The following is a 27,026-nucleotide window of genomic DNA, read 5'->3' as shown; positions in this document are numbered from 1 at the left end:
ACATATATGTACACATGTGGAATAGCACATTCACATATATGTACACATGTGGAATAGCACATTCACATATATGTACACATGTGGAATAGCACATTCACATATATGTTCACATGTGGAATAGCACATTCACATATATGTACGCATGTGGAATAGCACATTCACATATATGTACGCATGTGGAATAGCACATTCACATATATGTACACATGTGGAATAGCACATTCACATATATGTACACATGTGGAATAGCACATTCACATATATGTACACATGTGGAATAGCACATTCACATATATGTAGACAATTGGAATAGCACATTCACATAAATGTACACATGTGGAATAGCACATTCACATATATGTACGCATGTGGAATAGCACATTCACATATATGTACACATGTGGAATAGCACATTCGCATATGTACGCATGTGGAATAGCACATTCACATATATGTACACATGTGGAATAGCACATTCACATATATGTACACATGTGGAATAGCACATTCACATATATGTACACATGTGGAATAGCACATTCACATATATGTACACATGTGGAATAGCACATTCACATATATGTACACATGTGGAATAGCACATTCACATATATGTTCACATGTGGAATAGCACATTCACATATATGTACACATGTGGAATAACGCATTCACATATATGTACACATGTGGAATAGCACATTCACATATATGTAGACAATTGGAATAGCACATTCACATAAATGTATGCATGCATGTGGAATAGCACATTCACATATATGTACACATGTGGAATAGCACATTCACATATATGTACACATGTGGAATAGCACATTCACATATATGTACACATGTGGAATAGCACATTCACATATATGTACACATGTGGAATAGCACATTCACATATATGTACACATGTGGAATAGCACATTCGCATATATGTAGACAAATGGAATAGCACATTCACATATATGTAGACAATTGGAATAGCACATTCACATATATGTAGACAATTGGAATAGCACATTCACATATATGTAGACATGTGGAATAGCACATTCGCATATATGTAGACAAATGGAATAGCACATTCACATATATGTACACATGGTGAATAACGCATTCACATATATGTACACATGTGGAATAGCACATTCACATATATGTAGACAATTGGAATAGCACATTCACATAAATGTATGCATGCATGTGGAATAGCACATTCACATATATGTACACATGTGGAATAGCACATTCACATATATGCACACATGTGGAATAGCACATTCACATATATGTACGCATGTGGAATAGCACATTCACATATATGTACACATGTGGAATAGCACATTCGCATATGTACGCATGTGGAATAGCACATTCACATATATGTACACATGTGGAATAGCACATTCACATATATGTTCACATGTGGAATAGCACATTCACATATATGTACACATGTGGAATAACGCATTCACATATATGTACACATGTGGAATAGCACATTCACATATATGTAGACAATTGGAATAGCACATTCACATAAATGTATGCATGCATGTGGAATAGCACATTCACATATATGTACACATGTGGAATAGCACATTCACATATATGCACACATGTGGAATAGCACATTCACATATATGTACACATGTGGAATAGCACATTCACATATATGTACACATGTGGAATAGCACATTCACATATATGTACACATGTGGAATAGCACATTCGCATATATGTAGACAAATGGAATAGCACATTCACATATATGTAGACAATTGGAATAGCACATTCACATATATGTAGACAATTGGAATAGCACATTCACATATATGTAGACATGTGGAATAGCACATTCGCATATATGTAGACAAATGGAATAGCACATTCACATATATGTACACATGGTGAATAACGCATTCACATATATGTACACATGTGGAATAGCACATTCACATATATGTAGACAATTGGAATAGCACATTCACATAAATGTATGCATGCATGTGGAATAGCACATTCACATATATGTACACATGTGGAATAGCACATTCACATATATGCACACATGTGGAATAGCACATTCACATATATGTACGCATGTGGAATAGCACATTCACATATATGTACACATGTGGAATAGCACATTCGCATATGTACGCATGTGGAATAGCACATTCACATATATGTACACATGTGGAATAGCACATTCACATATATGTTCACATGTGGAATAGCACATTCACATATATGTACACATGTGGAATAACGCATTCACATATATGTACACATGTGGAATAGCACATTCACATATATGTAGACAATTGGAATAGCACATTCACATAAATGTATGCATGCATGTGGAATAGCACATTCACATATATGTACACATGTGGAATAGCACATTCACATATATGCACACATGTGGAATAGCACATTCACATATATGTACACATGTGGAATAGCACATTCACATATATGTACACATGTGGAATAGCACATTCACATATATGTACACATGTGGAATAGCACATTCACATATATGTACACATGTGGAATAGCACATTCACATATATGTACACATGTGGAATAGCACATTCACATATATGTAGACAATTGGAATAGCACATTCACATAAATGTATGCATGCATGTGGAATAGCACATTCACATATATGTACACATGTGGAATAGCACATTCACATATATGCACACATGTGGAATAGCACATTCACATATATGTACACATGTGGAATAGCACATTCACATATATGTACACATGTGGAATAGCACATTCACATATATGTACACATGTGGAATAGCACATTCACATATATGTACACATGTGGAATAGCACATTCGCATATGTACGCATGTGGAATAGCACATTCACATATATGTACACATGTGGAATAGCACATTCACATATATGTTCACATGTGGAATAGCACATTCACATATATGTACACATGTGGAATAACGCATTCACATATATGTACACATGTGGAATAGCACATTCACATATATGTACACATGTGGAATAGCACATTCACATATATGTACACATGTGGAATAGCACATTCACATATATGTACACATGTGGAATAGCACATTCACATATGTACACTTGTGGAATAGCACATTCACATATATGTACACATGTGGAATAGCACATTCACATATATGTACACATGTGGAATAGCACATTCACATAAATGTATGCATGCATGTGGAATAGCACATTCACATATATGTACACATGTGGAATAGCACATTCACATATATGTACACATGTGGAATAGCACATTCACATATATGTACACATGTGGAATAGCACATTCACATATGTACACATGTGGAATAGCACATTCACATGCTCAGCAGCATATTGCAGCAAAAGCAACACTTGAGCATACAGAGTGGATAATAAATTACCTGCAACACTGAACCCAGCGCCTGGAGCCTGATAGAGAACATGTTTACAGTTCTGGATCCCTGTGAACAGCTGACAGACTTTAGCAGTGCCACCTCTACAGCTGCTGGTGCAATTCTCTTTAAAAACAGTTCCTACAGACCATGGTGGGAAACATGCAAGAGCTGTCAACAAACGATTTGATCGCATGGAAGCAGGGCCCCTCCACACACTAGCAACAACTTCAGACCCTGAGTACAAGGGCTGATACTTCAGAACAAGACAAGTGCTGCAGGAACAGTTGAACCTGGACCCCAGTCTCAAATTCCACAACCTAAGTCATTTTCCATAAATTGTTTGAAACATTAAAGTGTTATAAAACGTTTTAAGAGGAAACAAATTGCCGGTAAGCTTATTTTTGCATATTGTAGCTTCAAAATCTGACAAAACAAGTTTAAGCATTAACCTTGTCTCACTTGTGGCACCTCAAACATTTTTTTATCCAGATGAACCACCAGCAAAAAGAACGAAAGCCGATGGAAACAGTTGAACTTCTCTCACTGACATGTATGCTGAAATCCTTATAAGAAAATGAGGAGGGCAGTCAGCAGGCAGGGTGTAGTGAAGTGGATGTTCAGGTCCATTCTTATTTAACTAAATGTTGTTCAAATATTGATCAAACTTGCATTCAAATGTGTTTTGATTTTTAGATGCAGACATGAGTCTGAGTCTACACTTCCAATCAGCCCAGAGAACCTACCTGAAAGCCTCGAGAAGACCAAGACACCACTGGAATATTGGAACAGTTACCATTTCCCACACCTGGTAGGTTGTGCACGGGAATACCTGGCAGCACCCTGTGCTAGCATTGATGGAGAGCGTTTGTTTTCTTCTGCTGCAAGTGTGCTGGATGTAAAGAGAAACCGGCTAATGTGAGAAAGCAGAGATGCTCCTTTTGGTCAAGAAAAATCTCCCACTGATCCCACAGTTAAAAGCCCAAAAGAAATGTAATCGTTGTGGTTTCTTTCTTTTTGTCGTTCTGGTTTGTAAAAGGTTTAAATGTCTGTTTTTGTAAAGTTAATTTCTATAAGCAACCATGCATTTTGCACTTCAGTTTAAAACAAAGAAATACTCTTGCACTTTAGGTTAAACTATTTCTTTTGCACGTTATACTAGAACATTTATCATCTGTTATAACATTAGTATTTGTTCTGACCATTGAAATGCACCTTCTCTGTTGACAGATATATGACAGATTGAAAAGGCTAAGAAAGTGTTTGTACTATCAATTAATTTACAGCTAAAACTAGTTCTGCAGATTTGTTGGAATACATACTATACAACTATTTTTTTCTTCAGTATTTAAAAACTTTACGTATCAACTACAAGGGGGAAGAAAATATCAGTATCGGTAGTAAAAAATCATTGTGCATTACTAGAAGATTCAGTTATTAATGACATCTTAAAACTCAAAGTTGAACTTGAAGTTCTGAAAATAAAGCTGTGAAGAAAAACCCTTTTCTGGGATGTGGGGCAAATCCGGAAGTAATTTTTATTTTATCGCCAATGTTCAGATATACATTAACTTATCAACAAGAAAACATTAATACTGGAAGGATATGTAGATGATGAAAAAAGCCTACTTTTTTAGGAGTAATAAAAATAAAATATGGAAAAATTATAATAAAAACAAAAAGAAATTATAGATCCACAAGCTGAACAAACCCCAAAATATTACGAGTCTTGTAAGCTCCATGGTCTGAAGAGATTTGATAGATTCAGTGTATTTTTTGATTAAACTGAGGTTTTTTGGAAAAAAATGTGCATTTCTGAATAAGACATTTAGCAAGTTTTATAAAACTCCTTTTTTGTAAGACAATGTAAAACCCAAAAAAGACATCTTTATATAAAATTTTAAAGTTTTCCAGTATGCTATGTTGCAGAAAGAGGGACATTTCCTTGGAGGTAAAATGACATTTTTCCAAAAAGGTAAGAAGTTGTTTCTTTTTCCAGATTGCAGGAGGTGCTGTGTCTTTGTGGAGGCGATGCTCTGCTGAAGCAAACATTCAGGGTTTGATGGTTATTACTTATTTTGAAAACATTGTCCATACTTATGTCCAGGCAAAGTCTGGGGCACATTTTCTCCAGCGTCTTCCGTTTAAAACCGATAAAGACCCTTGTTCTGACCCTGGCTGCAGGTGCTGCCGGCAGCGCCCTCTTTGGACAGCAGGTTGTTTTTGCGGAGGTGGCAGGCCTGCTGGTAAGAAGGGCAAATGGGAGGCTGTGGTGGTGGGGTGTAATGATACTCTGTGTCTGCATCGAGCTACAGAAAGAAAGAGAGACAGCAGAAGATGTTTAAGAAGGCCAAAGTGAAACATTCTGTGTTTAGAAAATGAAACTCAGTTCTTCTTTCAATAATGAATGTTTGTGTGGCCTCGGTAACACCGGCAGCCTCCCCACTTGGCTGTGTTTAGTGGGGTCTTCAGAGCTGGCCCTTTATCCCTTGTTCTATCCTAGGCACTTTAACATTGGGAGTTGGGTCATCTAGACCCACTAGACAGTGCTCTGAACCTTTTTTCTTCAATGATTTGTGATCTTCACTGGTGTCCATGGATTACATGAAATCTTTCCACCTTTAAGAACAGACAAAGTAAACGCACGAGTTTCTGATCTTGTTTCCATTTTCCTTGTGACGCATATATATATATATATATATATATATATATATATATATATATATATATATATATATATATATATATATATATATATATATATATATATATATATATATATATATATATATATATATATATATATATATATATATATATATATATATATCAGTGACGTGCAGTCAGGAGAGGCAGGTGAGGCTGTGCCTCACCTGTCATTATGGGAAGAAAAGAGAAAAAATAAATTCAATTATTATATTTAATCAGTAATTTGTGCTTTGCAGTCATTTTCCATTTAAATGTACCATTTTTGGGTGTTTTTTCTTTTCAAAATCGCTGAATTTCCGCATTTGCCATTCAGATAATAAGAAATGACGTGCGATGAGGCACCAGCCCGCTGAGCCTCACCTTGGATTGCGCAATACCTATGCAGTCAGACAGTACTGCTGTCTCTCTGTGTGTCGGTTCAATCACCTGTACTATATGAGCTGAGTTTACATAATTTAGCAGATGTATATGATGTACAGTGTTTGTTTTTATAAATAACTGTATGTGAGGGACGTGTTTCTTGTGCTGAGCGCTAAACGCCGGCAAAAAAGCCGCTGGGTGAGGCCAGACTTTCTCGTGCCTCATGTTAGGGGGCGCCGGTGAGCCCTAAGATTATGAACAGCCTGAATATAATACTAGAAGAAGTGATAGCAAGCGGCAAGTCATTTTCTTCAGAAGGAGCGGCGTATGGACTTTATTTACAAGTAAAGGTAAGACGATAATAACGTTTGTGCTTTTTTCTATGCTGCAGTTTGTATATGAAAAAAAAACATGTTGAAATGATATTTTAAACAAAACGTTAACTGTTGTCAATTAAATGGTGAATAAGTTACTCAGTTATTTATACTCATGGTTCATATGTTTGTAAATCTGAGTGATGACGTCAGTGCCTCACCAGCCATTAACCTCACCGCACGTCACTGATATATATATAAAACGTGTCCAATTTTGCCACCTTAACCCTTGTGCTATACTATGAAGGGAGAACACTTCAATGGAAGGGGGGGGGGGGGTCATCTGGACCCCATAGGAGAGCACAAGGGTTAAAGAAGAGCTGCTGGGTCAAATCTGTTGCTTTAAGCCTGCTTTTGTTTCTAGACGGTTTCAACATTTTGCTGTTTTTAAAGCTAAAGCTCATTCTGGGATAAGTTATTTATATTCCGGGTAGGAGATCCTCTGAAGCACAACATGCCTGGTCCTATAGCTGAACATAACCAGGGCTAAGTTCTGGGACTGGAAACCCTTCATGTCCCTGGAGTCCCAGCAGGGAAGAGCACGGCTTGGCGTGCATGACCAGCACAAAGTTCACATTTAATAGGAAACACTAAGATGAGCAGAATCTGAGAAAGAAACATCAACAGGTTTGTTTTACAGGGGGGCTTACCTGTAGGGGGTACGTCCTGTCAGAGTCAAAAGCACTGAGGTCACCACAGGCCAGAAAGGGAACGATAAAGCGGTTTGAGCCGTCCAGCTGGTTAAAATCCACGTCTGCAGAACAGAAACAGAATCTGACTTAAGGATCCGGTCGGAATACCGACCACGGACCCACAGAAGAGCCGATTCACAAAGTTAGACTTGTTACCGTAGCAGTGATCCAGGAGGGGGTTGGACATGTTGGGGATGTAACAGGCAGGGGGGGAGTACCTCTGACACACAACGAAGGACTCTGCAAACACACACAGATCTGCACTCACACCTGCAGCATAATTAAGCCTGAACCCAGGTGTGCGCCAGTGTGTGCAAGCTACCTTTTCATGAAACAACAAGCCCCCACCTTCCAGTTTTACATTAAAGGCCAACTAGGAATAACCAAAGGATGCAGTTCCTCACACTACCACTAGAGGACGGTTTCAGAAAAGATGTCACAAACAAATACAGGACAAGTCTATTTTATAACTTGTCCAGATGAGAGCTGAAAGCCTCTGGTGTTGGACATATTTTACTTTTACAACAAAGACCAAAGATGTTTACATACAATCAAGTAAACATGGAGTTAATACAACTCATGTTCACACACGCATACTTATGCGTTCAGACCAACACGTGAAACATTTCATTCAGTCACGCAAACTGTGCAAAGGTGAGACAGCACCTGTTTCTGTTTGTTGGGGTTTGTGTAGTTATCACTTGTTTACACTCCATTATCACCAGAAAATGATCCTCTCAGTTCTGTCTTTCAGTGAGAAAAACTTTTGTGAAAAGTGCTGATTATACAAGATATGATTTTCCTGTTCTCCCTGATTGAATGACCCCCTTTTATGTAATCAACCCCGGCCACCAATAAAACCACACTGGATCCACTGGGAAGGCCGAACTCTGCAGTCGCACTTTGCACTGTGACAGACAACACCTCACCCTGCACAATGAAAACGTTCCACAGGAACGCCCTACAAATGAGAACCGATAATGGAGTCCCATAGGAGTTCCGGGTGGAGGGGTAAAATGAGGACAATCAGTGGGTTCTGGTCCTTGCCCTCGAGCGCTGGCCTTCTACAGATTCCATCCATGGGGGAGCCTGGTCGGGCCACAGTAACAACACTTCTTGTGGACCCCCACTGCTCTGGGGCGTCTTCCTTCAGGGCAGGGGTGTCTGGCTCCTGTCTTGCTCTCACCTGGACCAACCGTGGACTGGGTGGGCAGTTGTCTGGAGCGTAGGGCGGGTCTCCCTTAGGGGCCTCTGGTCCATGCCTGGGGTCAGGGTGGGGGGATGTCCAGAACTCCTATGTGGCGGTGGGTTGCTTGTCTGGCGCTGGGGGTGCTGCTCTCCTGGTTGGGCTGCTCTCTGTCCCCCCATGCCTTCCTGCTCTTTTTACATAAACCTGATACTCGGTTGACATCAGTGGTGGGACTGAGTATTGGAGATTCTAACAACATTGAGGTTGTATGGAACTTTAACATTTGCAATTGATCACGTTGGGGCTGGAGGCTTCTAGGCCTCGAGGCCTAAAAAACAATCCTCACTTTAATATTTCTTTGGTACATCTTGGTAAGAGTGAGTGAGAAATAATGCCTCCCAAACCAAGTAAAACATTGCTTGATGAGGATGCTATTGTGACCATGAGTACACTGAGCCATTTAATGGATCAGCAAAAGGAATTCTACAAAGAAATGCTACAACAGCAACAAGAGAACTTCAAGAGTTTTATTCAGATCATCATGGATGGAAATACAAAAAGGTTGGATGGTGTTATCAAAGAAGTCCATGAACTGAAAACAAGCCTACAATTCAACCAGGGCATCGTGGAAGAGGTGACATCTACATATAAAGGTACTGATGTAAAAATCAAAGCAATTGAAAATGACATTGCAAAGTTCAAGAAGGAAATGGAGGACTTGTTTCATAAGTTGGACTATCTTGAAAACCAGTCAAGGAGATCTAATCTTCTAATTGATGGGATTGCAGAGGAAAAAGGAGAAACCACTGGTGGATTAGAAATCAAGATCCAACAAATGCTGTCTGAGAAATTGGGTCTAGATGCCTCAAACATTGAAATTGAGAAGGCACATCGACTTGGAAAGTTTCAAGAAGGACGGAGGCCTAGAAAGATTATTGTCAAGCTTCTCAGGTTCAAGGATTGCCAGCGTATCCTTTCCTCAACCAAAAAGTTAAAGGGAACAAGTATATATGTCAATGAAGACTTTTCGGATGTGGTGCAGCAGAGGAGAAGGGAATTGCTGCCCCAGCTGAAAGCAGCCAGCGAAAAAGGGGAAAGAGCTGAGTTAAGGTATGACAAACTTGTTATCTGGCCTGTAAATGAACAGAGGCAATAATCGGATTAAATGATCATGAGAACCGTCTATTGTCATGTATGTTCAAAGTTTTGTATTAATGCAAATATGTTGTGTTTAGTTGCAAATGGGCCACAAAACAGGTATAGTTTTAGCACACTCACATCACTCCTGTGTTGGTTTCGCTCCATTGGCTCCCAGTTGATTCCAGAATCAAGTTCAAGATCCTCCTGTTAACCTATAAGGCCTTACAAGGAATGGCCCCGTCCTATATTAAGGACCTCATAGTCCCTTACCATCCAATCAGAACACTTCACTCACTAAATGCAGGACTGCTTGTGGTTCCTAGAATTAGTCAAAGTACGGTTGGAGGTAGAGCGTTTAGCCACCAAGCCCCTGTTTTATGGAATAAACTCCCAGCTCATGGAAGAGAGGCCGACTCAGTTTCTACATTCAAAGTTAGACTGAAAACATTCCTCTGTGGACAGGATTATTGTCAGACTAGTTAGTATTCAGAGATTATTTAACTTAATGTTAATTTGTTTAAATTAAACTTAATAACTATTTGTTTTAAAGGCTGCTAGAAGTTGAAGCTGGGGTAACTATGGTGCTCTGGGGTTCTGTCCTCTTTTCTCATCTACTTCTACCCTTCCTCTCCTCTATTCTTGATCATTATTTATCATTTAGTTCTCCATGCCTCTGTTTGGTGCAGTGATTCATGTATTGTATCTCTTTCCCCTCCCCTCCTGGGGAGTGGGAGTGCTTCTAGACTCCTGTTGGCTCATCCGTGCTCCAGTTCCTGACCGTTTACCTCGCCTTTGCTCCCGCTCCTACACCTGGCTGTGGATCCTGCCTCTGGCTCATCTCTGGCTCGTCTCTGCTCTGTACCTGACCGAGTACCTCGTCTCTGCTCCTGCTCCTACACCTGGCTGTGGTTCCTGTCTCCGGCTCGACTCGCGCCTTTGACTGTCCCCCCAACCACGGCTGGATGAAACTCGTCTGCTGGACCTTATATATGTAGTTGTAGATTTAGATAAGTTAATTCTTCTCTAAGAGTTCTGGTAAATCGCCTGTCCGTCCTGGGGGAGGATCCCTCCTTCATGTGGACACCCCTGAGGTTTCTTTGTTTTTTCCGGAATCCGTTTTTTTTGGGAGTTTTTCCTTACCGCGAAGGGGGGTCTAAGGGCAGAGATGCCAGTATAGCTTAGTCAGTTTGTTAGTTCATTTTAGTATTTTTCTATTGAACTCTTTGTATTCATGATCCTTTTGAGTTCATGTTTTACTTCGAAGCCCATCGAGACGACTGTTGTTGTGATTTTGGGCTATACAAATATAATTGAATTGAATTGAACTTAAATATATGTAGCTTGAGAAACAAGATTAATGAAATCACACAAATATGTTTGACTGAAAATATTCATGTCTTAGCTTTATCTGAAACACACCTAGATAGTACTTTTGAAAACTCAATGCTAAATGTTGATGGGTACAGATTATACAGAAGAGATAGGAATCAAAATGGTGGAGGAGTAGCATTCTATGTAAAGGAGAATATTGTTGCTACCCTAAAATCAGAGTTAATGAGCAGAGACATCGAAGTAATATGGTTGCAAATTAATCTTCCATTTAGTAAACCAACACTGGTCGGTTGTTGTTACAGACCACCTAGCTCCAATGCAGAATACTTACAAAAAATATGTGAAAATGTGGAAATGGTCTCAAATAAATGTGGGGAAATGTTTCTTCTTGGGGACTTTAATATAGACTGGTTTTCAAAAAAAGTTTTTTGTTTGAAAAGATCATTACAATGGCTAATACATGTAATCTTAAACAGGTCATGACACAACCAACTAGAATTGCTATGGATAATTCATCTAAATCAACCTGCATAGATCACATTTACACTAACGTTCCTGATTTATGCTCCCAGGCAGTTTCTATTGGAGTAGGGTGTTCTGATCATAATTTGATAGCCATTACAAAGCAAACAAAAATGCCTAAATCCGGTGGAAGAATCATGTATCGCAGATCCTCTAAACATTTTAATCCCAATCTATTTATGGATGAAATCAAAAGTTCGAATTGGTCTACAGTTGTGCAAGAAATTGATGTAAATGCTTCTTTGAACACTTTTATGGCAACTTTTGGAAAGATTGTTGAGAAACATGCTCCACTTCGTAAAAGAACGGTAAAAAGTAATAGTGCTCCATGGTTAGATGAGGAATTATTATCACTCATGAAGCGGAGAGACAACGCAAAAAAGGTGGCTTCCAACTCTAAACATGTAGAGGATTATACAAACTTTAACTTTAAGTTTATGTCATGTGGTGTTCCACAAGGTAGTTGTTTGGGTCCACTTTTATTTTCAGTGTTTGTAAATGATATGTCCCAGGAGATTAGAAATGCAGAAGTGGTGTTATATGCAGATGATGCAACTTTATTCTGTGCATCTGCTACTGTCCCAGAGCTCAATACAGCCCTACAGAATCAACTTAATTTAGTCACCAATTGGGTTAAGTTGAATAAATTGGTTCTTAATACATCTAAAACAAAATGCATCGTTTTCGGTACAAAATATTTATTGAATGCACCATGTTACCTGAATTTGACGATCAGCTCTCTTGGACAGATCAGATTAATCACATAGTATCCAAGATGGGCAGAGGAATCGCCCTGGCTCGGAGGTGTGCGCAAAATTGTCCACCTTCAGTCATGAGGACAGTTGTACAGTCTTTGGTTTTGTCACATCTGGAGTATTGCCCAGTCATTTGGTCTAGTGCGACACAGGGGCATCTAAAAAAATTACAACTTGCCCAAAATCGAGCTGCCAGGGTGGCTCTTGGTTGCTCTTTTTGGACCAATGTGAACGAGATGCATACCATTTTAGGTTGGTTGATGGTAAAAGACAAAGTACAACTCAGTCTTCAATGCTTAATGCACAATGTCATTTTTAAAAAATGTCCACAATATTTGGTAAACAAAGTTTTATACAGTGGGTATTGTCACCAATATCACACTCGTCAGGTCAGCTCTGGTGATTTGATTGTTCCTTTTTCAAGATCTAACTACATGAGAAGAACAGTGCTGTTTAGATCTTCTGTTGCATGGAATCAAGTGTCTGTAAGGACAAGGCTTAATAGTAACAAATATCACTTCAAAAAGATTTTAAAACTAAGATACATGGACCACTTACAATAACTAACAATTTGAATGATATGCTGTTATGAAATGTATTATTGTTGAGGTTATGTTGCTATGTGTTTTGATATGCTGGTATAAAAATGAAATTGTTTTAACTTATTTTAACATGTGAAGCTTTTAAGGTAAATATGATGAATTAGTCACTGTATTTTCTGAAATCAGCTTTGGTTTTTGTGAAATTGGTAAAATGTATGTATTTTTTTGCGTATGGACCCCAGGAAGACTAGCGACCACTTTGTGGAAGCTAATAGGGCTCAAAATAAATAAACAAATCCCATCATCCACCTCAGAAAAAGATAAAGATCCACTCTAACACAGGTGATGTCTCACCTTTGCACAGTTTGCGTGATTGAATGAAATGTTTCCCATGTGTTGGTCTGAATGCATAAGTGTGCGTGTGTGAACATCCGTTGAACTGTGTACATGTTGACATGTTTTGTATGTGGGCTTTTTGGAGCCCACAGGTATGTTTGTGTCATTTGGGAGTGTGTGGACAGGCTCCGCCCCCTTTTGGATTTATATTACTTTTAATCCTGCTGTAATGATTATAAACATCCAGGAACTTGCTGCCTTATTCTGCTTCTACCCCCCTGGTTCTGCACCCCCCCCCCTTCTTTAATCACCCTTTAATTTAAACCAGAGAAAAGGGAGAAAATGTTCATGTCTGTGTGAGAAAAGTGTATTTAGACAGTGAGGAGTTTTCCTGCCATAAACGTCTGGAATCAGACTCCATGGATTTCATTGTTCACAGTTATTTCTAGAATGAAACTCCTGAAATAAACGAGGGAACTCTGTACTGGTGAAAAGGTAACAGATAAAAGTCCAGCTGCAGCAGAAGACAGAAGAATAAGACTTTTTTATTATCACTGGATGAGAAACAGACGTGCAGCTGCTGAGTTTAAATTTGTGAAATTTAACGCAAACTGTGAGACGTGAGGAGCTGCAGCCTCCAAAGTCTCAATGGGACCTTGACGAGAGAGGATCCACTATTTCTCTGTTAGGATATATTTGGAAATGCATCAGTCTAATTTTTCCTGACCTTTTTTCATTGTAGATCACAGGGAGAGTTATTGGAGTTATTTTGAGTTATTACCTGCTGCCAGAGAGTCTGGACAGGTGAACCACAGTGCATGCATGTAACTGTGGGGCAGATTACTGTCACAAATGTCTGAGTTGCTGAGACCCATCTTGAACATCCTCTGTCCAGTGTAGTAAATTCTGTGAAGAGTTTTGAGATGGATTAGCTGCAGATTTGGACTTTTTGTCAGTTTAAAGGTGTTTAGACAAAGTTCTGACCAAAAGCTTCCATCTGTGCTGATGCTCAAATCTGCATCCCATTTTGTTGTTGGAAGTGAAATATTATTATCTAAATTACATAAAAGTTTGTATATTTTGGAGAGAGTTTTATCCATTTAAAAATTAATCAGAGTGGTAACTACTTCTGGTAGCTTTGAATCGTTGTCTCTGTATTTAAACTTTTTGGTAATACTTGATTTAAGTTGCTAATATTCCAAGAAGTTATTTATTCCATGTTTGTCTTTTAGTTCCTGGGGAGTTATGAATCTTCTATCAATAATTATATGCTCTAGTTGTTTTACGCCCCCTGCTTGCCAAGCTGGGAAGTGAATCATTTTTTAGTTAATGAGGATGTCCGGGTTGTTCCAGATGGGTGTCATTCTGCACGGTTGAATCGAGGAGTTTGATATTTTGAGAAATTCCCACCAGGCTGTTAAAGTGGCATTTATATTAATACTTTTGAAAACAATCCCTGTTTTTTATTAAATATTAAAATATTTGTTACGTTTTTTTTTCATCACTACTTTACCTTTGCCTTTTTGCCTGGAAGGGGGGGGGTCAAAGCCTCCTGTTCCAATTTCATTAGAGCTCAAGTTTCTGCATTATTATGTGTGGGTTTTTGACAGGTGGGTGGATGAAACAGGCCCCTCCCTCTTCATTGGGTCAGAGGTTAAGACAACATTAGGCTTCCTTGCCATCATTCAGAATCCGAGTGATGCCTGAGATTTTTGATCTAGTTGGCATATTTCTGTGGTTGGACTGCTAATGGCAGAGGCGCTCACCGATGCTGGAGTTTCTGCTGCTGCGGGGTTTGGCACACGTCACACGGCTGAAGAAGATCTTCAGCTGGGAATACAGCAGAGTCACGTCTTTCCCTCGAAAGATCTGAGAAGAGCAACGGGTCAGCCGGGCCCACACCATGATGCACTCACCGCCTACATACAGCACGATGCGTTCTCTCAGAACTTCTTATTTTCACGGCACACCGGTCATTCTACTCAGAATTTAAAATGCAGGAGGGTTGGGGAAAAGACGGGTCAGAGGAGCATGTTTGAAGACTTCTAGACGGTCATAAAAAGAGGATATTTCTTTATTGATTTATTTTCCTCTGCTTTTTCTGTTGTGTATTCCTTTTCCTTCTAGCTCCATCTGAGTGTTTTCCTCAGATGAATCCTCCACATCAGTGACGGGGGGAGGGGTCACTGGTGTGGGCAGGAAGCCAGAATATTGTTTCCTCACTTCAGTACAAATCCAGACTTCTACTGTGCCTCTGATGAATGAATCATTGGAAACTGTATTATGTTGTGTGTGTGTGCGAGTGTGTGCGTTTGAATGTGCACCTCTGTGTGCTTGTTTCTGTGTGTGTGTGTGTCTGTGTGTGTCTGTGAGTGTGAAGGTCTTGCTCTTACTTTTGAATTTTAAAATGAGACATTTCTTGTAAAGCCCTTTGAATCACTTTAGTAGGAAAAGAACAGCACCAATAACATTTGATTTGATTAGATTTGATTTGATTTGGGCCGTTTGCTCAGGCTGAGCTCTGATTGGCTGATGCAGAACAGAGAAGGTCTCACCTTGGCTACGAATGTCCCCCCTGGTTTCAGGACATGGGTGGTGATGTTCAGAGCCTGACAAGCACACAGCCGTCAGACCAAAGCAACATCTGCAGAAGGAGACGCTCGACGTTTTACTCACTGCAAGCAGAAGCTGAGCCTGGATATACTCGTCCACATCATGCAGCCCTGTTACTATGGAAACAAAGCAGCACAACCGTCACAGGACAGTCCCACTAAAGCGGGTGAGAACAGACGGATCGTCTCACCATCGGGAGCTCCGTCGCACACCACCAGGTCGGCCGCCTGGCCCTCAAAATGACGGATGATCTCCTGAGCTGTGGATACCTGGAACGGATGTGAGGAGGACTAAACCAAGATCCTCCCACAGCAGAAACTCCTGCAGCCTCCTCACCTTTGTGATGTCTCCCTGAATCTGGGTGACTCCTGGTAAAGGAGCCATGGCCTGCAGGTCCACCGCCACAATCTTCACCTCCTTAGCCCCCTCGTCCCCCCTGCCAGAGAAGGGCTCTTTACAGAACTACTCCTTCAGAGGGCAGCAGTGAGGCTGAGCACCTGAGGACACCTGAGTTTGCGGCTGAGAACCTGACTCCAGCTGCCGGGCGCCGCGCACAGATCCACCGCTCTGCTGACGCCTGCAGCTCAGACACAGACAAGCATCAGTGAGACGCTCCAGGTCTTCATCAACAAACTTTTCTGTGCAGATGTTCGTTACATGCAGATGTTTGAGGGACCCGTTTCCGTGGAGATGTGCGTGTCTCACCTGTGAACAGGTTGAACTCCTGGTCCAGCTGCAGCAGCTTGAAGGCACTCCTGGCTCTCCATCCTTCCTCTTTGGCCAGACGATAGTAGATGTCCCGCTTGTCTTTGGAGGAGCGTCCCATGGCGACCTGTGGCCATCACATCCAGGTTAGTTTTCCACTGGTACCTGATGTCAGGGCCCTGCAGTCATCCTGCTGTCAATACTTTGATTGGCAGCCATAGGAATTAGACTCAGTGGGGTTTGAGGCTCTCTGAAGAAACAGCCATTGTGTCTGAATTCCTTCACTACTTAAGTTAGTGAGCCGTTTTTCTGTCTGAACCTACAATGACAAAATCACGTCCCATAGAAATTTCCCAGAAGTCTCTGCGAAAAAAAGCACCGAGCGTCGATGCTCACTAGATTGGCAAATGTAGACCACAATGCATTGCGTTTGAACGATGTTTCATTTTCTAACTATCCAAGTGTTCGTGATCCTGAGAACACAGTGGATCCAAATACGCCTCGTAAAATGTTCGCATTTCTTAGGTCTTTACTTCAGGAAATCGGTGACGTCATATTAGCCATTTAGAAAGAGCAGCGGTGTTGCTAATCGCGTTTATCATCTCATAACATTAGGATAGTCCTGCACTGTGAGGTCTTTGGTAGTTAGGGAGTCGTGAGGGAAACCAAACATAAATTCATGGGCTTCTACTCACCGCCGACGATGCGCGCTCACGTGTAAAGACCCCGCGGGGCGGCCGCAGCGCCTGTTGAAAAACCCTTCAATCCGCTGCTTCAAGACCGCCACTAGGTGTCAGTAAAGAGTCTGAAAGCTGGTTTATTACACATTCAGTGAACAAGATCTAGTAGTAATCACAATCAGAGGAAACAGAATGACATGATGAAAATAGAAATGATAAAAGAGAAATAAGTACAACAATATGAAACAATAAAAAAAGGAATATTTGTCATTTTATTGTAAAGTTTTTTTTGCCTCCTTAAACAGTTTTAAATGTTTCTAAATATGTTTTGAATTCACTAATAAGTAGTGAAATATCGAGTTGACCTTCACATGTGTACATTTAACTTGGGATGTCATACAATTATTTTTATACAGATGTTTTCCATTTTGTTCTTTAATTTGACAACAAAGATGATAGTGTGAGTAAAAGTTGATAGATTGTGTATTTCTGTCTAGACTATTTGTGTTTGTGCACAGAGAATAATGTTGTGTTGTATTGATTTGTTGCTATATTTTTGAATATAGCTAAAAATAAGGCTGCCTCTCGTGAAATGATGCCTGAAGTTTTATCCTAAGAATGAGCAAAATCGCAGAAAAAAGGGGACAACATCAGGAGACTAAACTTCACCAAATGTTTACCAAAAACAATTATTGTTGGGACAAAAAAGAAATCTAACAGTAATTTTTTAACAAGGCAGAACATTTCGTCTAGCCTGGTTAAGAGAAGTTAGAAAAAAATTGATTAAAACTGGAAATGAAAGAACCAAACTTTGGTGTGCAGTTTTTATTAAATTAAGCAACTTCCTGTGCAACACCTGACAAATACAAGAACCTCTAAAGCATCACATAGGCTGCGTTGTATAGCAGGACTGTTTCAAAACCAAACAACAAAAATCCTATATTGATGATGGTAAAATAAGAATAATGTCAAAAGAAGCGGGTCATTAAAAGAAGAGTGGGGCTGAGGGTCTAAAGAAGATTGACAAGAGAAAATTACAATTGTCCTTGAACTCAACAACGATGTGCCACAATAAGATAACCCATGTTTAACTTAGTTAAACGTTTAACCTACTGGTTTTTATCTGCGTTCGCGGCCACCCCGACAGGTGCACGGTGATGGGACGGAGCTGTTTACGCAGGAACAGCTACAAGAGGCACAAGAAGCAGACCAATCATTGGCCAACCCAATGAAGTGGGTCATAGCAGGACGGCATCCTGATTGGTCAGCTGTGTCCGCTGGTGATCCAGACCTGAAGATGTTGCACTCCCCCTGGGAGACCGATTGCAGCTCCTTGTGCCCACCTCTCTACGGACTGAGGTGCTCCACTGGGTCCACGGGGCGGCTGGTTCTGGCCACTTTGGAAATACCAGGACAGTGAAGCGGCTGACTGTTCTACCGGCCGGGCTGTCGACAGGCTGTTGAATTACATGTGCACTGCTGTGATCTTTGCACGGCACACAAGGGACCCACACAGCAGTCCCGTGCCCCTCTGCAGCAATATGGTGGGGGCACCAATGGAGAGGGTCGGTGTGGATGTACTTGGTATATATATAAAAAAAAAACGCCCCTCTCACCCTCCGCGGGTGGTTTCTCCTCCAAGCTGGGGTCCTCTACCAGAGACCTGGGAGCTTGAGGGTCCTGCGCAGTATCTTAGCTGTTCCTAGCACTGCGCTTTTCTGGACTGAGAGGTCTGAGGTCTTTCCAGGTATCTGTTGTAGCCACTCCTCCAGCTTGGGGGTTACTGCCCCGAGTGCTCCAATTACCACAGGCACCACTGTCACCTTCACTTTCCAGGCTTTCTCCAGTTCTTCTCTGAGTCCCTGGTATTTCTCCAGTTTCTCATGTTCCTTCTTCCTGATGTTCCCATCGCTATGTACTGCCACATCCACCACAACGGCTTTCCTCTGTTCTTTATCCACCACTACAATGTCTGGTTGGTTCGCCATTACCACCCTATCAGTCTGGATCTGGAAGTCCCACAGGATCTTTGCCCTCTCATTCTCTACCACCTTCGGAGGTGTTTCCCATTCTGACCTTGGGGTTTCCAGTTCATATTCTGCACACATGTTCCTGTATATTATTCCAGCCACTTGATTGTGGTGCTCCATGTATGCTTTACCTGCCAGCATCTTAGTCTAATAGAAATCGACTAGAAGTGACATATATATATATATACCTATATATATGTATATATATATATAGGTATATATATGTATATATATATATATATATATATATATACATATATATATACATATATATATATATATATATATGTATATAGATATAGATATAGATATACATATATATATCTATATCTATATCTATATATATATATATATATATATATAGAGAGAGAGAGAGAGAGAGAGAGATTTAAAAAAAAATGTATCAATATATGGAACCCTCCATAAGATGGAGGGTTCCATCCCAAATCCAGCACCCTGAGACTGTATGCTAGCCGCAAGGAAGGAGGCCGAGGACTAGTGAGCGTAGAAGCCACTATCCAGGATGAAACATCCAAGATGCATGAGTACATCAAGCTCAAGGCCCCAAATGACAGTGTGCTCAGTGAATGCCTCAGGCAATGGAGAACAGATGATACAGTGCTGGAGGACAAACCCCTGCATAGGATGTACCACCGGACCATAACGGAAGTGGCTGATATCAAGAAGTCCTACCAATTGCTAGAAAGGGCTGGCCTACAGGACAGCACTGAAGCACTCATCCTGGCAGCTCAGGAACAAGCCCTGAGCACCAGAGCAATGGAGGCTCAGATCTACCACACCAGACAAGACCCAAGTTGTAGGCTGTGCAAAGAGGCGCCTGAAACAATCCAGCACATAACTGCAGGATGTAAGATGCTGGCAGGTAAAGCATACATGGAGCGCCACAATCAAGTGGCTGGAATAATATACAGGAACATGTGTGCAGAATATGAACTGGAAACCCCAAGGTCAAAATGGGAAACACCTCCGAAGGTGGTAGAGAATGAGAGGGCAAAGATCCTGTGGGACTTCCAGATCCAGACTGATAGGATGGTAATGGCGAACCAACCAGACATTGTAGTGGTGGATAAAGAACAGAGGAAAGCCGTTGTGGTGGATGTGGCAGTGCCAAGCGATGGGAACATCAGGAAGAAGGAACATGAGAAACTGGAGAAATACCAGGGACTCAGAGAAGAACTGAAGAAAGCCTGGAAAGTGAAGGTGACAGCGGTGTCTGTGGTAATTGGAGCACTCGGGGCAGTAACCCCCAAGCTGGAGGAGTGGCTACAGCAGATACCTGGAAAGACCTCAGACCTCTCAGTCCAGAAAAGCGCAGTGCTAGGAACAGCTAAGATACTGCAGGACCCTCAAGCTCCCAGGCCTCTGGTAGAGGACCCCAGCTTGGGGGAGAAACCACCCGCGGAGGGTGAGAGGGGCGTTTTTTTTTATATATATGTATATATAGATATATATATACATATATATATCAATATGGGGGGTGCGTGTGTAAATAGTTTATACATATAAGTTGAATGACAGTTCTTACATTTCTTATTTTTCTACTTTATAAATAAGTCCCTCTTGTTGTTACCGCAATGTATGTAAAAAAGCAGCACACCGTTTTTGAGAGAGAGCTCACTTGACCGCCGTCAGAGGAGAGAGGGCTGGCTTGACCCCAGTGAGACCGCCCCCGGGACCAGAAGAAGAAGACGCTGTGCGGGGAGGTCCGGTCGCTGTCGGTCCCTCAGAAATCCTCTGATCTTCCTTCTGCAGCCACGTAAGATTTTGATCCCCCTTCCGCCACACGGTTGGGCTGTCCCGTGCACGCGGTCCGCGCATGCACGGTTAGTGTCGAAGTTTAGGGTCGAAAGGTTGTCATCAGATCTGGCAACCCGCATCAGATGGCTGCAGGTAACCGCAGGAGTTTCCTGCTTCTTGCAGAACTGTTTGAGCTTTAATCAGCTCCAGTTCCAGCTGGAAACTTCCAGGGGTTTGATCTTCAGTCCCTCTCAAACTTTAACTTTTCTGTTTGAAAAGACTTTTACAAATTTACAGAGGCTGGTGCACCTTCTGGGTTTAGAGATTTCAGACTGACCAGGAGGTTTGGCCTCCCAGATGAGTCAGCAGTAAATCTCTGAGTTGTTCATTAATCTTTGATTAATGAACAACTAAGCTTAATCAGAATCAGAATCAGAATCAGAAAGCCTTTATTGTCATTGTTACACAAGAAACTTGTGACAACGAGATTACCGGTGCTCTCCAGCTGCTTAAACAATAAAAATAGATAATCTTGTAAAACACAATAAAATTGTGTTTCACTGAAAATATACATATGTACAAAGCTAAATAACTATTTTAAATTGCATTATATTGCACTGGGAATTGTTAATATTGCACATTGGTTTCAGTTATTGCACGAAGTTACAGCTTTTTGTGGGATTCACATTTATTTATGAGGTTGACTGCTCTGGGGAAAAAACTGTTCTTGAGTCTATTTGTGCGAGCCTTGAGCGATCTGTACCGTCGGCCTGACGGTAGCAGTTGGAACAGGTGGTGGTTGGGATGGTGGGAGTCCTTGATGATTTGCCTGGCTCTGCTCGTATAGCGAGAGCCAGCAATGTCCTCTAGGCTGGGCAGGGGGGAGCCGGTGAATGTTTAATGTTAATGTTAATGTTAATGTTAATGTTAATGTTAATGTTAAGTTAATGATTAATTAGAACCGTTCGTGACGGGCAGGGTTGCGGCCCAAAAGCGGTCACTGCATGTTTGTGAAGATCCTGGTGCTACATCACTTGTAGACGACCTGATTCTGGGTCAGGGTTTCGTGCGTAGCAGAGCAGCTCCCTCGCTGCGACCTATTGAAAGTCATCCCACGCCGGCGCGGGCCGGGCCTTCGGCAAACCTCTCCTGTAGCCCTTTGGGTACCGGGGGAACAGAGGGGCCCTGTGGAGGAAACCGTCTGTGGGGAGGATCCATAGTGGTCCCCCAGGAAGCCTCTATGCAGCGTCAGTGGGCTGTGGTACCAGCGTCACGAAAAATCTCAGGGATACTTGAGAAAATGTCAAAGATTAATCATTAAGCTCTTCGTGAAAGTTCATAGCAGACAGAGGAGGAGGAGCACCAGAAACAAAGACAAAAGCATTTTTCATGAGTCTATCTGTCCAACAGGTTAGGATGGACAACAAACAGCCCAATGTGAAGCTGTCTGTCCATCCGTCTAGAGCGCTGATGGACGAGGCTTTTGTCATCCTGGTCCAGAACGTCCCTCCTGGTTTTCAAGTGACCCTCCACGCCCTGCACCGCTGTGAAGATGGGCACCGGTGGGAAGCCTGTGCTCACTATGTGGCCGATTCTTCTGGGAACATAAACGGTACGCCGATGAAACTCTGGCTTTAGAAACCTCTACTGAATGTCAAACTGAAGCTACTGCTTCACAGCTGCAGACGACTGCAGCGTAGGAGGATCGTATTTTGGAGTGGAACCCATGGGTCTACTTTGGAGCCTCAAACCAGTTCCAGGCAGCAAGCCTGGTCTCAGGTGGGTCCGCTGTGCATGTGATCCCACTCATTCCAACATCCATGTAAACGGCCCACAGAAGTGACCCGTAGGCTTCATGGCAGGGTTTTCAATGTAATACTGTGTAAGAAAAGGCTGCATTGTTGTTTTGGACCTCCCAAAGGACCTGGACCTTTCCCTGGACTGCTGGATCTGTGGGGGGGTGGAGGACAGTTGATGGAGTACCGATCAGCTCTACTGGCTTCCCACGGGATCGCCTCACTAGCCCTGGATTACTTGACCAGTAAAATCACCACAGAGACGGGGAAGATGGTGGACAACCAGTATTTTGAGGTCAGAATCTGGTCACAGTGTCTGTTCACTGATGCAGCTTCAACAGAGTTCTGTTCAGTACATTCGAGTCCAGGTAGATCCAGAAAGTTGTGTCTGACCAAAAAAGTATGCCTAATCCTAGTCTACCATGACGTTCATCCTGGATGATCATAGCCCTGAGTAGCAGGAAGCAGGATTAGCAAGGGTGGAAGAAGTCCAAAAAGAAGAGGAGGGTGTATTTATGAACAGGGAAGAGGAAGGGTTTAGGTCTAAGACTGAAGTTTTATGGGATGCAGACAAGAAAGGTGGAGAGATCAGAAGGATGTCGTCTGAGGAAATGACTTTGCGTTGGTGTAAAGAACAGAAAGGATTCTGCGGTGATGAGTAGGTCTGGTAAACCAGAGGGACTGACCAAAGCCTAACGGTTCCTGTTTCTGTACAGACAGCTTACAGAGTCCTGCAGCAGCATCCTCAGGTGTTGGGAAGCAGGATCGCCATGCTGGGTCTGTCCCTCGGCACCGTTTTCACCTTGAAGATGGCCGTCTACTCCCCAGTTGTAAAGGCAAGGCACCTCCAAAAACCTCTTTCTTCATATATGAGCTGGACTTGAGCGCTCTCTCTGGGCCGCTTCTACTTTACAGCTGTTATTTGACATTTCCTGTAAGACGAAGGCTTTGTGTTGACCGTCAGTGACCAGCACTGAGATGAAGACTGCTGGTGATCCAGAGCAGCTGCAGATCATCTTTGGGCAGAACTGTCATCCATCTAAACCGTTAGAGCCGGATGTGACGGCCAAAAGAACAAATCCATTTCCAAGTTCATCATTTGATTTGATATGAATTTATGTTTTGAATTTTTCTATAAAGCCCATCTTTGGTTACAGGGAACTGTTTTCACATAACTTCAGATCCATAAACTGAACAAAGGAGGAAATTTCAGGAATAAATCTCGGATTTTTGAATCTACTTTAAAGCAGTTTTTACCAGTATAAACTACAAGAATTACTGAAAAGTAAATTTGGGTTTTGGAGATGATAAATCAATATATACAATTTTTAAGGCGATCAATGTTTTTTTTAACCCAGACCCAACTCTAGTGGTTTTCACCGCAGCTCATGAGTAGCTACTGCTGTTTTACAGGTAACCCCACCTTAACCCCTAATTGCCTGAACTCTACCAATCCATCCATCCATCTTCCTTGCTCATCCAGGACCAGGTCGTGGGGGCAGCAGTCTAAGCAAAGATGCCCCCGCCACTTCCTCCAGCTCCTCTGGGGGGAACCCCGAGGTGTTCCCAGGCCAGCCGAGAGAAATTGTCATCTCTAGCCTGAAGTTTTGCTGCTTCATAAAATCTGTGTAGCTCCTGAATGTGTTCGAGTGCTAAAGGCCAGTTTGTCCCCCCAGCTCAGATGTGCCGTATGCATCAGCGGCAGCCACATTCAGCCGGTCAGTGGGGGCCCTCAGCAAATGATGGATTTGTTCTCCAGGTAAGCTCAGCTGCTTCAGCTTCTCTGCAGTCTCTGAACACACTGCTGTGACAGAGAGGGGGGCGTGATGTGTTTGTGTTACAGAAATTTTGAGAAGATTTCTTTCAGTGAGCAGGATGAGGTGATTTGGAGGGGCTTGCTACTGCCAATCCCTTCTGACCCCTCTCTGAAAGTGGATGTGAGTACAGGGCGGCAGCCTTCGCTTTGGTTTTTTCAGGTCTCAAAAACGACAATGGTGGCAGCTCCAAACCTAAAACATACATGTCCCACCTATGAAGCATGGAGGTGGGAGTGTAATGGTTTTCATGTGTGGTGGACATGCCCTCTGTCTCAGCAGGTGGGGCGTCTTCAGTGTCCACTGCTGCTGGTGGTGGGGGAGGATGATCAGAACTGGTGTAGCCATGAGTCTGCCACTGATGTGAGTCCATCAGCAGACAGGTTTTGTACCAGATGATAGTCCAAAGGGGAAGGCAATGAGGTCCGCGTGGCGCAGAAAGAAAGAGGTGAACAAAAGTAAAAGTTCCACAAGTCCAGAACACTGGACCCGCACAGCTTCTTCATAGCAGATCACTCCTGATCCAGGAAACATCTGGAGCCAAGATGCTCCTTTTAGATAACACAGATTACCTCCTTTCAACTGATCCAACTGATTTCTCATGGAAGCCTTGATTTCCTATCAGGAAGATAAATCAGGCTTTGAACATGGATCAAAAGATGATCAGAGTGGAACTTTAATGTTCTCATCTAGACGGCCCTGATTCAAATCCCGACTTGGAGCTTTTTGTGTAGAGTTTGCATGTTCTCGTGCACGTGTGGGTTTAGAAGATGGATGATGATGAAGGGAGGGATGGAGGGATGGAGGGAGGGAGGGAGGATGTCTGTAGACCACTAAATCCTTTTTTCTGTTGAAGAGTTTTCTGAGTTTTTATCACGTCTACATTCTGAATGTAACAGTTTTAATGACTTGTCATTTCCGTTGGTAAACATACTAAAGTTTATGCAAATGAGTTTTTAAAACTTTTATGGGGAAAAGATTTCAAACATGCTTCATAAAGCGAGCCATCTGGACTTGATCATGACTTTTGTGTCCTTTGTTATGGACTATTTTGTGTCTTTTCCTCAGTCTGAGCCAACAGGAAGCCCCAGTGAAAAGTGTGAGGAAGCGGCAGATTGATCAATATTTTACAGCAAACTGCTGCTTATATTTGACCTGCATCCTTATTGATGATGACTGAAGCTATGGCGCTACGGAGACATGAAAGGATCACAGCCAGGAAAATAAAGGAGAGGGGGTGGGGAACATCTAAAACTTCACTTCTCTAACCTATTCATATAAAACAGAAATGATCCCAAATGTCTTTTGTAAAAGATATTTGAGCTAATACTGATTTTAGGAGTGCCAGCTTCGCAGACCACTTCAGGAGTGAAATCATGATCAGACTCTTTTTACCAAAGGAATCACTACTTTCTGGTCCAAAGCACTTTACAGGAAGAAGTCCCACTGAGCCACGCCCACAAACACTTACGCAGCGATGGGCGGCACACAATGCAAATGACCACAGGCATTCAGCCTTTACCTGCTGATGCGCCAGCGTCCTGCTCCACTGTTCAGCTGTCACTTTCTTGTTTCAAGATGAAGCAGATGATGGAGAGAGCCGGGAACGACCAGCTGCTGACACTTCTGTCCTACCCAGGGACGGGTCATCTGATAGAGCCACCATACACACCCCACACCCCATCCAGCATGTTCAGAGGAGCTGGGGTGGGCCAGAAGAGTGAGTCCAGATCAGAACCGGTTGACTGGTTCAGTCCGAACTCTGAAAGGGTTGGGAGGTTTTTATGTTGTTTCTGAACCGCTTATAGATGAATTTGACCTGATTTTATTATCTAAGAGGGTGGGCGGTCCAACCTGGCTGCTTCTGAACCCCTTCTGGGGGGCGGCTGCAACTGCTCTCAAACTGCTTGTGTTGTACACAGTGATGGTCCTGTGGGGGGGGAAGACGCCAGAACATTCTGCCGCTCAAGAGGACTCCTGGAGGAAGATCGTGACTTTTCTGAGGAGAAATCTCTATGGAGGCTCTGACCCTCATGCAGTCAACCTGTCCCACCTGTAAGAGGAACCTGGAGGCCCTGTGGAGCTGCTCCGCCCCATGCTGACTGAGAAGTGGATCTGCTGCAGTTACATGTGTGATCCATAGATGAAATGGAAAATCTAGACTCAAACTTTAAGGGGTTCTTGTATTTCTTCCTTTGTGTCTTATGATTTGAAAAGAAAAAACCGAATAAAGTAGAAATGTGGCATT

The 27,026-nt window shown here is 42.2% G+C and overlaps 2 protein-coding genes and 1 pseudogene across 14 annotated transcripts; 2 read left to right on the top strand and 1 right to left on the bottom strand.

Annotated features, from left to right (window-relative positions):
- Positions 1 to 4,944: 4,944 nt before the first annotated feature.
- Positions 4,945 to 21,047, bottom strand: ftsj1 (FtsJ RNA 2'-O-methyltransferase 1). 12 transcript variants are annotated; one of them, XM_020699888.3, is made up of 12 exons: positions 18,672 to 18,809; positions 17,396 to 18,566; positions 16,701 to 16,827; positions 16,503 to 16,572; positions 16,332 to 16,431; positions 16,186 to 16,285; positions 16,059 to 16,111; positions 15,938 to 15,991; positions 15,149 to 15,251; positions 7,723 to 7,806; positions 7,525 to 7,628; positions 4,945 to 5,740 (listed from the first exon to the last, which is right to left on the bottom strand). In XM_020699888.3, exons 3-12 carry the CDS (start codon positions 16,819 to 16,821, stop codon positions 5,576 to 5,578), a joined length of 954 nt encoding a protein of 317 aa, XP_020555547.1. In that variant the 5' UTR covers positions 16,822 to 16,827; positions 17,396 to 18,566; positions 18,672 to 18,809; the 3' UTR covers positions 4,945 to 5,575. The 12 variants fall into 12 exon arrangements, with proteins under 12 accessions (XP_020555547.1, XP_004084525.1, XP_020555545.1 ...); XM_004084477.5 differs by having other exon boundaries at positions 16,186 to 16,264; XM_020699886.3 differs by lacking the exon at positions 15,149 to 15,251.
- Positions 18,795 to 27,026, top strand: LOC101165529 (peroxisomal succinyl-coenzyme A thioesterase-like; annotated as a pseudogene). Its single transcript, XR_013656515.1, has 9 exons — positions 18,795 to 18,924; positions 22,579 to 22,780; positions 22,848 to 23,259; positions 23,681 to 23,800; positions 24,641 to 24,723; positions 24,808 to 24,901; positions 25,061 to 25,141; positions 26,357 to 26,498; positions 26,701 to 27,026. The product of XR_013656515.1 is annotated as a peroxisomal succinyl-coenzyme A thioesterase-like (transcript).
- On the top strand, positions 19,838 to 21,163 carry LOC144992506 (uncharacterized). The gene is made up of 2 exons (XM_078949193.1): positions 19,838 to 20,836; positions 21,024 to 21,163. The coding sequence occupies exons 1-2, from the start codon at positions 19,948 to 19,950 to the stop codon at positions 21,035 to 21,037; spliced, it is 903 nt and encodes a 300-aa protein (XP_078805319.1). The 5' UTR covers positions 19,838 to 19,947; the 3' UTR covers positions 21,038 to 21,163.

The sequence above is a fragment of the Oryzias latipes genome, chromosome 6 (assembly GCF_053564925.1).
Source record: "Oryzias latipes strain Hd-rR chromosome 6, Olatipes_Hd-rR_3.1".
Classification (NCBI taxonomy): Eukaryota; Metazoa; Chordata; class Actinopteri; order Beloniformes; family Adrianichthyidae; genus Oryzias; species Oryzias latipes.
This window is presented reverse-complemented; position numbering and strand designations above follow the sequence as displayed.

What these genes read in the sequence shown, in the direction of transcription:
- LOC144992506 (XM_078949193.1), top strand. Translation starts at nt 19,948, where the DNA reads ATGCATGAGTACATCAAGCTCAAGGCCCCAAATGACAGTGTGCTCAGT.
- ftsj1 (XM_078949187.1), bottom strand. Translation starts at nt 16,821, where the DNA reads ATGGGACGCTCCTCCAAAGACAAGCGGGACATCTACTATCGTCTGGCC. An exon ending in GGGGGACATTCGTAGCCAAG is followed by an intron (nt 7,807 to 15,937) that starts GTGAGACCTTCT and finishes GTGTGTTTGCAG; the next exon opens with AGTCCTTCGTTGTGTGTCAG. An exon ending in CCTCCTGGATCACTGCTACG is followed by an intron (nt 7,629 to 7,722) that starts GTAACAAGTCTA and finishes TCTGTTCTGCAG; the next exon opens with ACGTGGATTTTAACCAGCTG.